Source organism: Gekko japonicus, unplaced genomic scaffold (genome assembly GCF_001447785.1).
Source record: "Gekko japonicus isolate JY-2015 unplaced genomic scaffold, Gekko_japonicus_V1.1 scaffold30, whole genome shotgun sequence".
In the NCBI taxonomy this organism is placed as follows: Eukaryota; Metazoa; Chordata; class Lepidosauria; order Squamata; family Gekkonidae; genus Gekko; species Gekko japonicus.
The window spans coordinates 323,830-338,555 of NW_015168045.1; the positions used below are offsets into that span (position 1 = coordinate 323,830).

The following is a 14,726-nucleotide window of genomic DNA, read 5'->3' on the forward strand; positions in this document are numbered from 1 at the left end:
AAAAAAAAAAAAGTCAGGAGTTTTAAGCAGGATGGAGACTAAGCACGTCTGATCTTGGAAATTAATTGCTAAATTTGGGTGTCTAAGAAGGGGTGCCAGAATCAAATATAAACACCTTTCTTTAAAATACTGTACTTATTGTGCATATTGTTTGATGAAGCTCTAGGGTAATTTTGAGCAATTAGTTGCCACTTGCAATCATGGTGAAATACTGTCCAAGTATAATCTCAGTGTGGGTGGTGTAGGCTCTTGTAGAGCTGGGCAGGTTTGGTGTAAAGATGGGAATCTGATGTGGGAGGAGGAGAAACTCTTTTGATGCTTAAATACCACCCTCATGTCACCTAAGTAGTCTCTAACTGTACTTCTAGTCTAAAACTGTTAGAGAACAGCTGTGTGTGTTGAGGTGCTGGAAAGGGGGTGTGACCTATTACGTGCTCTGGTTTGTATCTTTATATTGAACATTTGGGTTATCTGGTGCAGCGTATGGTTTTAAATAAGGGATGCTTAACAGTCTGCTGCTTGCAGTAGTGCAGGGATATAGTTGTACTACAGAAGGTCAGTCTGCAGAATATACTGCAGAACATAAGACAAGACACTGTCCAAAATCCTTTTGAAAAATAGAGAGAGGGTTCTGTTAAACTTTTGCTATGAGTGAATCATATGCTTGAGAACACTTGACTTTTGTGCTATGTATGAGACAGGGATAAAGTTTTAATAAGACCCTCTTCATTTGCATTTTTTTATTAGGCTGAGCTCGTTTGAGGAAGAAAAGGTGCAATGCAAAATATTCCATCAAATGGGTTGGACAGATACCATGTGTAGGTTAAATGATAGTTGTCTGGTTTTCAATCCATTATTTCCATATTTTGTATCTAAATGGCTAGCCTAGCTCTGTGTTCACTTCTACTGCAGTCTGTAAAGCAGGATGATCAGATAGCAAACACATCTCTGAACAATGATGTGTTGGATTGGGTGTGTGACAACAATTTTATGGGACCATCTGAATTCTTTTAACAAGTAAAAAAATGTACATGGAACTAAATTAAGAAAGCTTACAAAAACACTTGAATTGTGCTTATATATGAAGCTGCTTTATACTGAAACCATTGCTCCATCTACCTAAGTACTGACTACTGTGAGTGGCAGAAGCTACCCAAGATCCTTTAACAGGAAGTGCCAGCAATCGGATCTAGGACTTTCTGCATGTATAACAGGTGCTCCATTGAGCTATGGCCCATTTTTCTTTTCTTCCAAAGAGAATGTGGGTTTGAAAGAGATCAAAGGATAAATATTTGCTATAAAGTGAGAAGGCTCGGTCTGTTGGACAGGAACTGCATTGGTTCTTTAGCAGTGACTAAGGCTGAGCTAGACGGCAATGAATCTGTGAAATTGTCAAGACCTTTAATACAAAGGAAATATGATACTATGTCTTCCAGCAGCCTTAAAAATCTAAAGCAAAAAAACCCTAGTTATCAGCACTTTTTATATCCAGGGGATGTTTGTAACTTAGTGGAAACCTTAGATTATACACAACTTTAGAGCTTTATAATTGTGGACTTATGTTACTCCCAAGAACAGAAATACTGTCAAGAATCTGCACAGCAAGGAAGACTGCAGTTCATTTTCAACCAGGATCTATTCTTTATTCATGGAAAATCTTAATTACATATGCAAATTAGCAATTGCACCTGTTGAAGGATTGATATTTCTTAGCTCTTTTATATCTAAACTGCTTATATCTCCATTGTAACTGTGACTTTTGTTCTGAATGACTGAAATGTGCACTCAGTTCAAAGCTGTTATCCATCATGCAATGAAGATGACTATTCCTGGAGCTGTGGAGTTTTTCTTTTACAAAGCCATGTGCTAGGACTTAACTGGTATTTGCTGGCATTTTAAGTATGATAACATGCCTATTGAAGGCCAATACAATGGGAACAGATGATAATGGAGATGAACCACTGGCTGCGTTTGTGGTGCCAGCAGGAGCAATTTGGATTCTGGGACCATGGGCTACGTTTTCTGGACGACAGCCTACTAGCGCGTGATGGACTTCACATGTCAAGGTCATGGAAGAATGTGTTTGGCAGAAACCTGGCAAGATTAATCAAGAGGGCCTTAAACTGAGACCACAAGGGGAAGGAGACAACCAACATAGGGATTTAAATGAAGGAGAGAAAACTACAGAGGCCCACCTGGGAGGGCCAGGTCTAATGGAGCCAAAGGTGCGGGGCTTCAGGTGTCTATGTACCAATGCCCAAAGCTTGGGCAATAAGAAGGAAGAGCTTGAGATTCTAATACAGACAGGGATATGATTTAGTAGGCATTACAGGGACTTGGTGGTATGATTCCCAGAACTGGAATGTAATAGTGGATGGATATGAGTCGTTCAAGAAAAACTGCAAGGCTTAAAGAGGAGGTGGAGTGGCACTGTATGTGAGGAGAGGGTTCGTTTGTCAAGAAATACTGGAGGGCAGTGGCCCAGTGGAAAGTATCTGGGTGAGGATAAGGGAAGGAAGGACAAACAGTATTGTGGTTGGAGTCTGTTACAGACCTCCTGACCAAGATGAAGAGGTGGATGCTGCCCTCCTTGAACAGTTTGAGAGGGTATCCAAACAACATGACCTGGTAGTTATGGGTGACTTTAACTTTCCTGATGTGTGCTGGGAGACAAACTCTGCAAAGCATCAACAGTCACTCATGTTCCTGACGTGTCTGGCTGACATCTTTCTTCATCAAATGGTGGAGGAAGTGACGAGGGGCTTGGCCACACTTGACTTAATATTGATCAACAGACAAGAGATGGTAGATGAGGTGAAGGTGGTGGAGACTTTAGGGGGAAGTGACCATGTCCTACTAGAATTTCTTTTGTTGTGGGGGACCAAAGAAGTTCATAGCCACACGTGTATGTTAAATTTCAGTAGGGTAGATTTTAATAAGTTCAGGGGCATGATAAAAATCATTTCATGGGCAAGACTGCTGGAAGGGAAAGGAGCAAGTGAAGGGTGGGCTCTACTAAAATAAGAGCTCTTGCAAGCTCAAGCCATCGCTATTCCAACAAGAAGGAAACATGGTGGGGGATCCAAGAAGCCAATGTGGATGAACAGAGAGCTCTGTGGTGCGCTAAGGGAGAAAATGGAAATGTTCAAGCAATGGAGGCAAGGACATACCTCTAAAGAAGAGTATCTGCGGGTTGCTAGGCACTGTAGGTCAGCCATCAGAGATGCCAAAGCTCACAGTGAGCTAAAGCTGGTCAGGGAGGCTCGCTACAACAAGAAAATCTTCAGATATATGAGGAGCAAACACAAGATAAAAGAGGTGAAAATGAAGAAACTCTGACAGAGGACAGAGAGAAAGCAGAAAGTCTCAGTGCCTGTTTTGCCTTAGTTTTTTCCCTGAAGAAGAGAACAGGTTCGTCTAGTGATGGTAGTATGCAAGGCACGGCTTCCAGGCTGCTGGTTGACATGGACAGAGAGGTAGCTGAGAAGCACCTGGCTGCATTGAATGAATACAGATTCCCCGGGCCAGATGGTATGCACCCAAGAGTGCTCAAAAAACATCTTCCAGACCTCTTGGAGGAGGGGAGACATGCCACAAGAGTGGAGGAGGGCAAATGTTATCCCAATTCTCAAAAAATGGAGGAGGGATGACCGAGGAAACTACAGGCCAGTCAATCTGACCTCTGTCCCAGGGAAGATACTGGAGAAAATTTTAAAGGGATTGATCTGCAAGCATCTAAAGGACAACTTGGTGATTTGGGGAAGTCAGCACGAATTTGTCCCCAACAGGTCTTGCCAGACCAACCTCCTTTCCTTCTTTGATCGAATGATGACCTTACTGGATTGAGGGAATGCTGTTGATGTTGTTTACCTGGATTTCAGCAAAGCTTTTCACAGGGTTCCCCATGATGTTCTGATGAGTAAACTAGAGTATTGTGGCCTGGGCTCTAGGATAGTTAGGTGGATAGGGAACTGGTTGGAGAACCATGCTCAGAGAGTAGTCGTCAATGGCATTTCATCTGAATGGAGGGAGGTGTCCAGTGGGGTGTCACAGGGCTCAGTTCTGGGCCTGATACTTTCCAGCATTTTTTATAAATAATCTGGATGTGGGTGTGGAGGGACTACTCATTAAATTTGCAGATGACACCAAATTGGGAGGAGCAACAAGGACACCAGAACACAGCGATAGAATTCAATGAGAACTGGGAAAGTGGGTGGATGTGAACAAGGTGCAATTTAACAAGGATTGGCCCCACTGGCCCCACTGGTGGACCTCCTGATGGCACTGGTATTTCTGGCCACTGTGTGACACAGAGTGTTGGACTGGATGGACCTTTGGCCTGATCCAACATTGGCATCTCTTATGTTCTTATGTTGTTATGATAAGTGCCAAATTCTACATCTGGGTAAAAAACATGAGGAACACACATACTGGATGGGGGATATGCTTCTAGGTAGCAGTGTGTGTGAACAAGCTCTTGGAGTACAGATGGACTGTCAGTTAAATATGAGTAGCCAGTGTGATGCAGTGACAAAAAAACGCTGTATCAACAGAGGCATAACATCCAAATTGCAAGATGTCATAGTCCTGCTGTACACTGCATTGTTCAGGCCACACCTGGAGTATTGTGTGTAGTTCTGGAGGCCTCACTTCAAAAAGGATGTGGACACAATGTAGTGGGTACAGAGGAGAGCGACGAGGATGATTAGGGGCCCTGGAAACCATGCCCGATGAGGAAAGGCTGGGGGACTTGGGAGTGTGTAGTCTGTAGGTTGAGGGGGGTCATGATTTGAAGGGCTGTGACTTAGAGGAGGGCACAAAGCTGTTCCTGTTGGCAGCAGAGGATAGGACTCCCAATAACGTGTTTAAATTAAGGGTGGGAAGGTACCAGCTGGGTATTAGGAAACACTTTTTTACAGTAAGAGTTGTGCAACAGTGGAATTAGCTACCTAGGGAGGTGGTGAGCTCCCCCTCACTGGCAGTCTTTAAGCAGTGGCTGGAAAAACACTTGTGAGGGATGCTCTAGGCTGATCCTGCATTGAGCAGTGGGTTGGACTACATCGACTGAATGGCCCCTTCCAACTTTGTGATTCTATGATTCTATCTTTCTCTGTCTCCTAATAGTTTGTGTACAGGGTCCCACAACAGTCTGAATAGCTTTAAGGGTGGCATGAGTGTTAGTCTCTCCATATTAATGCCCTGGTTTCATGTGTTACTGTGACATCTTGGAGCAATCTTGTGTAGTGATGCATTGTGGGCATTGGCTCTTTGTGGCTCATAGGGGGCAAAATGGAGTCCTGCAGAATATTCCTGTTAGCCGAGGTGCTGAGCAGTATCCTACTAGCACCACCTTATGATATCTCTGATCCAGATAGAACTAGAGCCACTGAAAAATAGTTCTTCCTATGTACTGAAAGCTGGTAAACAATCCAGGAGCAGCCATAGAGATGCACTCCCCCTTTTAGCTTGTCTCTTCCTGGTAAATGCCATAAAGCAGTTATGTTTCCAGTGCCATATTGAAAGGGGTCTGAGTAATCCTGCTCATCCAGATGATCTTGGAATTGCACACCCACATTCTCTCAAGCACCTTGCTCAGGATGGAAAGACTCAGTACTAGCTGGAAGTTCTTTAAATCCTGGACATACAGAGATTTTTTAAAATTAAGAATTATGGCTTCCTTTAAAACTAATGGGAAAAGACCTCTTCCATGAGGTCTTGTCCATTCAATCCATTCTTCCATTCCCTGGAAGCATTTATAATAGCCACAAGGGGCAAGAGAGTGCAAGTGGTGGAATGCATCTCTCCAATAATCTGTCTCAGGTGAGACACTTGTAACAGTGTGCTGTTGAACTCAAAATCCTGTTGGAGAACAGAACGTAAATGGCTCTGAACCACTTGAAACGTCATTGCTGAATGTTTCCACCAATGTTGAAGACAATTTTGTCAGTTGCGGAGCAGACAGTACACCAACAGGACGTCCAGTCCGTCTCTCAAACCCATGCCAGACGTGCATGTACTTGAAACGTACTGAGGAATGGGGTTCCTGTTGAGATTGTCTGTCAGGATATTATCATGACGTTCTTCCCCCTCCCCTGTTCTCTGAAACCAACTTATTCCTGTATCCCAAAACATGGTGGCCAGAGCTGAACAAGATCTACCCTGTTCAGCCATGTTTCTAGGCTGGCAGCTGCAGAGGCAAGACCTGGATGATGTTTTTGACCTGGCTTTATATTTGAATTATTCATTGTAGGTTGCCATTACTTGATTCGTAATACTTTAAAATGTGGTGTGGGTCAGAAAGTTGTAAACAATCCTTTGTTCTGATCAAGGAACAAAGTAACAATCTAGACAGAACCACTTCATAGGTATGTCCCAATTTCTTTAATCTGTATAAAATACCATCACCCATTTGTAGTATGTGTGTATTTTATTTTGTTTTATTTTTCATTTTCTAACATTGACATTAATTACATAAGATTACATAATCTGCCTTGTATTTACTGTAATGCTGCTTGAAAAACTAATGTCTCAAAATATGTACACTGTTTTTCTTTCCAAAGATGTAGATAGATCCCGATTTTGAAATGGCTGCTGCTAAAATGGCAGCACTCAACAATGATTGTCCACATTTGGAATCTGTTGGTGAGATAACCAAGGAAGATCTAATACACAAATCACATGTAAGTTGCAATTTACTACTTCCCTAATTGTGATGAGTTTGGATTTTGGCACCACTATTTCAGTTCTAAGCTAGGAATATGCAGCATGAGTCCAGTGGCACCTTTAAGGCCAATAAAATTTTATTCAAGGTATAAGCTTTCGTGTGCAAGCAAACTTCTTAAGATACAGTGAAACAAAATTTTCTCAACCATTACATATAGGCAGAGAGAGGGAGGGGGGTTATTTGTCAGGAAGGGCTAGTTGGAGTCAAGATGCATAAGTAACTGGGCGATTACAGCTGAGATTGGATTAAGGTGGTTGGTAAGACATGTGAAGGAGCTGCGGTGGCTTAAGTGGTTAAGACGCTGAACTGCAAACTGTGGAAGGTCGGTAGTTCAGCAGTTCGAGACCCGAGTTGCCGCATGACAGAGTGAGCTCCCGTCTCTAGATCCAGCTCCTGCCAACCTAGCAGTTTGAAAGCAAGAAATTGCAAGTAGATAAATAGGTACCACTTCAGTGGGAAGGTAACAGCGTTCCGTGCGCCTTGGTGTTTAGTCATGCCAGCCACATGACCACGGAAATGTCTTCAGACAGCGCTGGCTCTTCGGCTTTGGAATGGAGATGAGCACCGCAACCGTAGAGTCGGATTCGACTGGCTTTCGAGCAAGGGAACCTTTACCTTTAAGACATGTGAATGGGCAGTAAATTAGCATACAAGTACAGGAGTTAACAAACAGATGTGAGAATGAAATTTGAGTCCAGTGGCACCTTTAAGACCAACAAAGTTCAATTTTGGGTATAAGCAGAACTGAGAGGCTTAGAAGAAGAGATTGAATTTATACCCTGCCCTTCACTCGGAGTCTCAGAGTGGCTTACAAACTCCTTTCCCTTCCCCTCCCCACAACAGATACCCTGTGAGGTAGGTGGGCTAAGAGATCTCTTTCAAGAACTGCCCTTTTAAGGATAGCTCTTGTCAGAACTATGGCTTGCCCAAGGTCATCCAGCAGCTGCAAGTGGAGTAGGAGGAAATCAAACCCAGTTCTCCCAGATTAGAGTCCGTGCGCTTAACCACTATACCAAACTGGCTAATACACCAAACATGTGTAGATGCACACTACTTCAGATACACTGAAACAGATTTCCTCAAATGTTATATGTAGATGGGAGGGGGTTGTTGCCAGGAAGGGCTATTTAGAGTCAAGATGCATAAGTAAGTGAGCAATAAATATAGCTGAGATTGAAATAACACATTTGATAAGACCTGTGAATAGCAGCAATACAGGAATTAACAACAGATGTGAGAACTGAGTTTGAGTCCAATGGCACCTTTAAGATCCATAAAGCTTAATTTCTGGGTACAAGTGAGAACTGAGTGACTTAGCATGTGTAGTGAGACAAGAAGCCAATATCTCTCTTAAACCCAGGTGGTTCCATTGTCCTGAGTGTTGTATTAACTTGTAATTCAGCAGTCTCCCATTCCAGTCTGTTTCTGAAATTCCTCTGCAATAAAACAGCTACTTTGAGGTCCCCCATTGAATGCTCTGGGAGGTTGAAATGTTCTCCTACAGGTTTTTCAGTTTTGTGATTCTTGATCACATTAGTTTGGACTCTGCAGCAAAAGCATTTGATGTAGAGATCCAGTTTGACATTGCGACCATCAGGAGGGGTCAATGTGGAGTCGCTTTTTTTTTGTAGCATTGTTTTCATGGTATATGGTGGTAAGTATCTTGTTCATTGGTGGGTTGGAGGGATGGCAGCTGTTCTGAGGGGCAAACTTTCTCTTGGGCACAGACAGCCCCCCAATCACCCACAATAATACAACAAATAATTTGAACATGGACACTGGTACCAGAGCTTGCAATAAACCCAGATGCCAACTTTGCTGCCACATATATCCAGACAATGCAATCACTGGACTGAACAATATGAACTACACCATCTCCGGCTTATTCAGTTGCTCATCTTCTAACATTGTGTATGCCATTAAATGCCAACAATGTCCTTCAGTTCTCTACGTAGGACAAACAGGTCAAATCCTACACCAAAGGATAAAAGATCACAAATCTGACACCTAAGAATCACAAAACTGAGAAACTATCTGTTTTGTACCTTTTAATCAACTGACAATATACTATTTATATTATTTTTAATTAACAGGGCACTTGCCAGGACTGTAAAGTGAAAGGACCAAATCTTTGGGCATGCTTAGAGGTAAGCATGTAGCATATGTGATTTCTCTGAGTTCTCCCTCTCTCCTAATAGTCGAACCCAGTCCCCTATGAAACTAATTGGTGGTAGGTTCAAGACAGACAAAAGGAAGTACTACTAGTCATGGTGGGTAGTTGACTTGTGGCACTTGTTACCATATGACACAGTGGTGATTTGAGTGTGTTGGATATGTAGAGAGTAGATAGTTAGATATGAGCCATGATAACCAAACGGGACCTTCCAATTCAGAGGCACAGTGCCTCTGATTGTCAGGTGCTGTGGAGCAGTCAGCAAGCACAGGTTATTGTTGTCATCTTTGGACCCCACTTGTAGGCTTCCTTGTTGCACTTGACTAGCTGTTGATGGGAAACAGGATGGTGGACTGTTGGTCTTATCCAGCATGATTTATATTCTCAGCTATAGCATAGTGTATATGTGCATAGTGTACAGGCTGGGCACTTGCAAGAATCACACACCTCTTTTTTTTTTTGCCTTTTCTTGCCAATTTCCCCCTCCTGTTATCACTATACCTTCTTTCTCCTTTTCTAGGAGCAGCATTCAGTACCTTTCCATGTTGAAAACCTCAAATCTTGCTGAGATCGCTGTCAACTGTTCTGTGCTATCTGTGATCCTGTGAGATCTTGGGTGGTATTTTCTTTTTGAGGGAATTTTAAGCCGCCTTTTTGGGATTTTTGTGCAAACCTGTAGAAGAATCCCTTCTCTGAATCTGGTTCCATTTTACAATTTTTTTGATCTGCAGTTCAGAATTAGATATATTGATTTATTGCTACAGATATGTTGTATCGCAATAAAACGCCTCCTCATCAGTCTCCAAGTTAGCTCTATTATTCTCAGCCACACAGTATAAAATGCACCTGCAACTTGCAATCACTCCCACTTCCTACTCCTGACTTATATACAGTCCTCTTAAAGAAACACACACAACATCTCCCCCTTTCCTCAATCCATAACATAGTCCTTCATGCAAACAGGCGGTCGTCTCATTCTTCCTTTCTCCTCTTTTTCAACAACTGGTGGTACTTCTTGAGATAATGACAGTGACGGTAATGGTGTCTCTTGAGATGCATCTGGACATTCCAACTGATGGCTTGGATTGGTCTCCTTCTGCACAGGCCCGTCCTCATTTTTAATCACTGGTAACGAAGGAGAACCCTCTGATTTAAAACTCATTTCATTCCCACTGGAATACGCAGGTACCAAATAAGAAGCATTCCATACACGGCCATCTAATAATCTATAGGTATATGGCCCTTTCCTCTCCATAATCTTACGGGGTGAAGTAAACTTACATTCCCCCTTTCTCAAAATGCCAGGTCTTCTTACTCTAACAAATGAGCCACATTCAAATTTAACGTCCTTAGCACCCCTTCATTTATCTGTATATAAGCCTTATACTTCTCTTGCTTTTGAACCACCCTTTTTTGTAATTCTGAATCTGGTGACACGTCATTCCTTGCAGCTGACATTCCAGTAACATTTAACTTAGTACGCATCTCTCTCCCATGTAATAATTCTGCCGGTGATCTTTGTGTTGTAGCATGCCTCGTTGCCCTATATGCTTGCAGAAAATCAGTTGTAAAAGCAATCCATGCCCTTCCTTCCAATTCAGACTGGCAGTTTGGCCCGATATAGGCACGTTTCAGAAATGTTTCACAAACGGATTAAAGCGGCCGTTCACATAGGCACATCTGTTCGGCGTTCCCCAGCCATACTTAACCTGTCTCGTAATGCTTCCCTCCCGAGTTTAAAAGAATCCAGGTGAAAGTGGTATCAAACCCTGGAAAGCACGATTATCCCATGTCCATCCCGCACCAACAAAGTGCGAATGCCAAAAGCTGCATTTTTTCTTGTGCCCTTATGCACATATCTCCAGATTACCAAAAAGAAAGCCGTGCCTTACAGACCTGCTTCCGCCAGGGGCAGGCCAAAAGTGTGAATGCTCCCTTGCGCATCCTCCCCGGTATGCTCCCATATCAGTTGATGCAGTTGGCATGACTCCCTCCCGCTTCAAACTGCCAGTCTGAACTCAGCCTATATGTGGCAATGGGTGGCTATCAATCACAACAGCCTTATTTGGTTCTCTTAGGTCTACACAAAGGCATATACTTCCATCTTCCTTTCTTACCACCACTATGGGAGAAACCCATTCTGATGAGTCCACCTCCTCAATAATATCCTTCTGCACCAATTCCTTAAGCTCTTCTGACACAGCATCTCTCACAGCAAATGGCAATCGTCGTAACTTCTGTTGCACAGGAACCACATTAGATCTCACTTTTACTTTGTGGACGAATCCCTTTGCACAACCAATACCCTACACAGAGGTATCCCCACTCGCAGAAGGAAAACAAAAGGGAACTTCCTGTGGAGGTTCAACATCCAATTGTGAAGCCATAATATGTCCATCCACTACCATCAGTTTTAATGCAGCAAACAAATCCCTACCAAGGATAGGAGTACCATTAGGCACAATATAAAATTCTATAGGTGCACAACATGTACCAAAACTCACTTTAGCAGGTAAACAACCACACAAAGGTATTTGGTTCTGTAAATAACACACCAACTGCAATTGTGGCTCTACTAATGGCTCTACTAATGGCCTGGCGGGATCTGGTCCATGGGGTCGCGAAGAGTCGGACTCGACTGTGCGACTGAACAACAACAATGGCACACTCCCAAAATATTCCAAATAAAGTGCCTCAGGTAGTATAGACACAGCTGAACCAGTATCCAACATCAGTTCAATTTCCTGACCCTCCCCCAAAGGGTTAACACATATCTTAACAGTGCACATAATTTTTTTTACTTCAGATACAATTCTACTCCCATCCACATTCAAAACTTTTACATCAGGTACTTGAACTACATGCACCTGATAATTATTCTGACGACTAGAACACATCTTAGAGACATGTCCGATTTTTTTACAATAATTGCACTGTACTCCCTTTGCACGGCCCTTAGGGTAGTTTGCCAGATGTTGTATGGAGCCACAATGAAAACACATTTTTGTTGGCATTCTATTTCGCTGGCTTCCTGGCTTTTCAGCATATTCTTTTGACTCCTTTGCAGAATCATGGCTTTGTGATGGCACCCACTGCAACAGTTCCGTCCTCTGTAGTCCATCTCCAGTGCTGGAACTTGTCAGCTTGGTTTCATTTACAGCTGCTTCAATTTGAGTTGCTAATGTTATAGCCTTGTGCAATTAAAGTTCTGGTTCCAAAAGTAAGCGTTCCCTTATGCGAGGCATTGTTGTATTTTCAACCAGCTGGTCTCTAATCATCAGCCAGCACTCCAAACTCACAGGAGCCAACTAAGTCTCTCAAAGCTGCAATATATTGTAAGGTTGACTCCCCCGGTTTCTGTTCCCATTGACGGAACTTATAACGATTAGCAACCACATTAACCTTGGGCACAAAAAATTCCTTCAGTGCAACAAGAGCAGTCTCATACTTATTATCAGTAAGGGAAAATGTATAAAAAAATACGTTGTCCTTCTACTCCCAAGGAGTGAATAAGCAGTGCAAGCTTCCGCTCTTCAGACACCTCCGTGTCACTAATTGCAAGCAGATAATTGTCGAATATACGAATCCATGAAGTAAACACAATCTGAGGCTCACCTGGACTTTATAAAAAAACAGGCTGGTGGGTTCGAAGGTGAAAAAGCCATCCCAATTCGTCGCCAAAATGTTGTATCAAAATAAAACGCCTCCTCATCAGTCTCTAAGTTAGCTTTATTATTCTCAGCCACACAGTATAAGAACATAAGAACATAAGAGACGCCAATGTTGGATCAGGCCAAAGGCCCATCCAGTCCAACACTCTGTGTCACACAGTGGCCAGAAATACCAGTGCCATCAGGAGGTCCAGCAGTGGGGCCAGGACATTAGAAGCCCTCCCACTGTTGACCCCCCCAAGCACCAAGAAGACAGAGCATCACTTGCCCCAGAGCCCCTAGCTATACCTTGTGGCTAATAGCCACTGATGGACCTCTGCTCCATATGCTTATCTAATTCCCTTTTGAAGCCATCCATGCTTGTAGCACCCACCACTTCCTGTGGCAGTGAATTCCAAGTGTTAATCACTCTTTGGGTGAAGAAGGACGTCCTTCTCCAAGCTAAAGAGCCCTAAGCGCTTTAACCTTTCCTCATAGGGAAAGTGTTCCAACCCTTTTATCATTCGAGTTGCCCTTTTCTGCACTTTTTCCAAAGCTATAATATCCTTTTTAAGGTGTGGTGACCAGAATTGCACACAGTATTCCAAATGAGGTCTCACCATTGATTTATATAGGGGCATTATTATATTGGCTGATCTGTTTTCAATACCCTTCCTAATAATCCCCAGCATAACATTGGCTTTTTTTATTGCAGTCACACACTGTCTCGACATTTTCAGTGAGTTATCCACTACAACTCCAAGATCTCTCTCTTGCTCAGTCTCTGCCAGTTCAGACCCCATCAATGTGTATTTATATTTAGGATTTTTGGCTCCAATGTGCATCACCTTGCACTTGGCCACATTGAACCCCATTTGCCATGTTGACGCCCACTCGCCCATCCTTGACAGATCCCTTTGGAGTGCCTCACAATCCTCACTGGTTTTCACCACCCTGAACAACTTTGTATCATCCGCAAATTTAGCCACTTCACTGCTTACTCCCATCTCCAAATCGTTAATGAACAAGTATAAAATACACCTGCAACTTGCAATCACTCCCACCTCCTACTCCTGACTTATATACAGTCCTCTTAAAGAAACACACACAAGATAGTAACTTAGGACTTGGTAAACCAAGCACTGCTTTTGTGCAGTCTCCATTAATCAGTAGAGATTAAGAATGGGCACGAACCAGCTCACGAGCCAAAATTCAAGCAGGACTTGGACTGGTTCAAATCGGGAACCAATGTTTGGGGAAGGTGCATCCCCTGAACATTTAGTGGACTTTTGTCTGGTTTGGTTTGGCTGTTTGGGGCCAGCCATTTAAGCCTAACAGCTGAGCAGCGTGAGGTCCGCCACTCAGCTGTTAATTTTAAATGGCTGCTAGCCATTTAACCCTTTGGTTTTGCTCCCCCCTTCCTTCAAAGCGATGGGGAGCAAAACCAAAGGGGTAAATGAAACATCTGGGTGATCCATGCCCCCTTTCTTCTGGCTGTGGTGAGCTGTGGCCAGGAGAAGGTGGAAGGGAAGTCCCTTTCAGGGTAATCCCCAGCCCCTTTCTTTTTTTTTAATAATTTTTTTTATTGGTTTTCAACAAACATTCCCACTGATTGCCTTCAGTGAGGTACAAATAAACATACTTGAACAATGACATATAACACATACAAAAACAACCCTAACCCACCCACACCAAATAATTTCTGATTTCTTCCCTTATCACATGTTACATGAGTTTGGTTTAATTACAAATAATAATCCTTAAGATTCCCTGTCAACCAATAAATATTAATTGGCTCAAATTCTTGATTACCTTCCATCCAACAATTTATATCTAACTCTGTTAAATCCATTCAGTCTGGATTCTAGGTAAGAAAAGAAAAAAAAAATAAATAAAACGTATTGGAAATATAGAAGCCTCTGTTTGGCATTTAACAAAAAACTTATTGCACCTTATTACACCTTACCAACCTTTTATACCATACATTCTAACTTCAGTTACCCTACATATATAGCATCTCCCAATTTTAATTATATATCCTTCGGTCCTTAATCACACCATCAGCTTTTCCATCAATTTACACAATTACAACTTAATCATCTGCTGAATTTTATCCTACCCCAACTTTAGTTTTTTAACTTTCAACTAAGCTCATTTTCTTAAACAGTCAACTTCAGAA

At 42.6% G+C, this 14,726-nt stretch overlaps 1 protein-coding gene across 1 annotated transcript in view; it reads left to right on the top strand.

Moving 5' to 3' along the window:
* The first annotated feature begins 6,566 nt into the window (after positions 1–6,566).
* The window catches only part of USP33 (ubiquitin specific peptidase 33), an 80,457-nt gene continuing 72,297 nt past the window's right edge, over positions 6,567–14,726 (top strand). The window contains exons 1-2 of the mRNA XM_015414252.1: positions 6,567–6,680; positions 8,818–8,871. Of these exons, the coding sequence (XP_015269738.1) occupies positions 6,585–6,680; positions 8,818–8,871 (150 nt within the window). The 5' untranslated portion in view covers positions 6,567–6,584. The remainder of the gene's footprint in view (positions 6,681–8,817; positions 8,872–14,726) is intronic.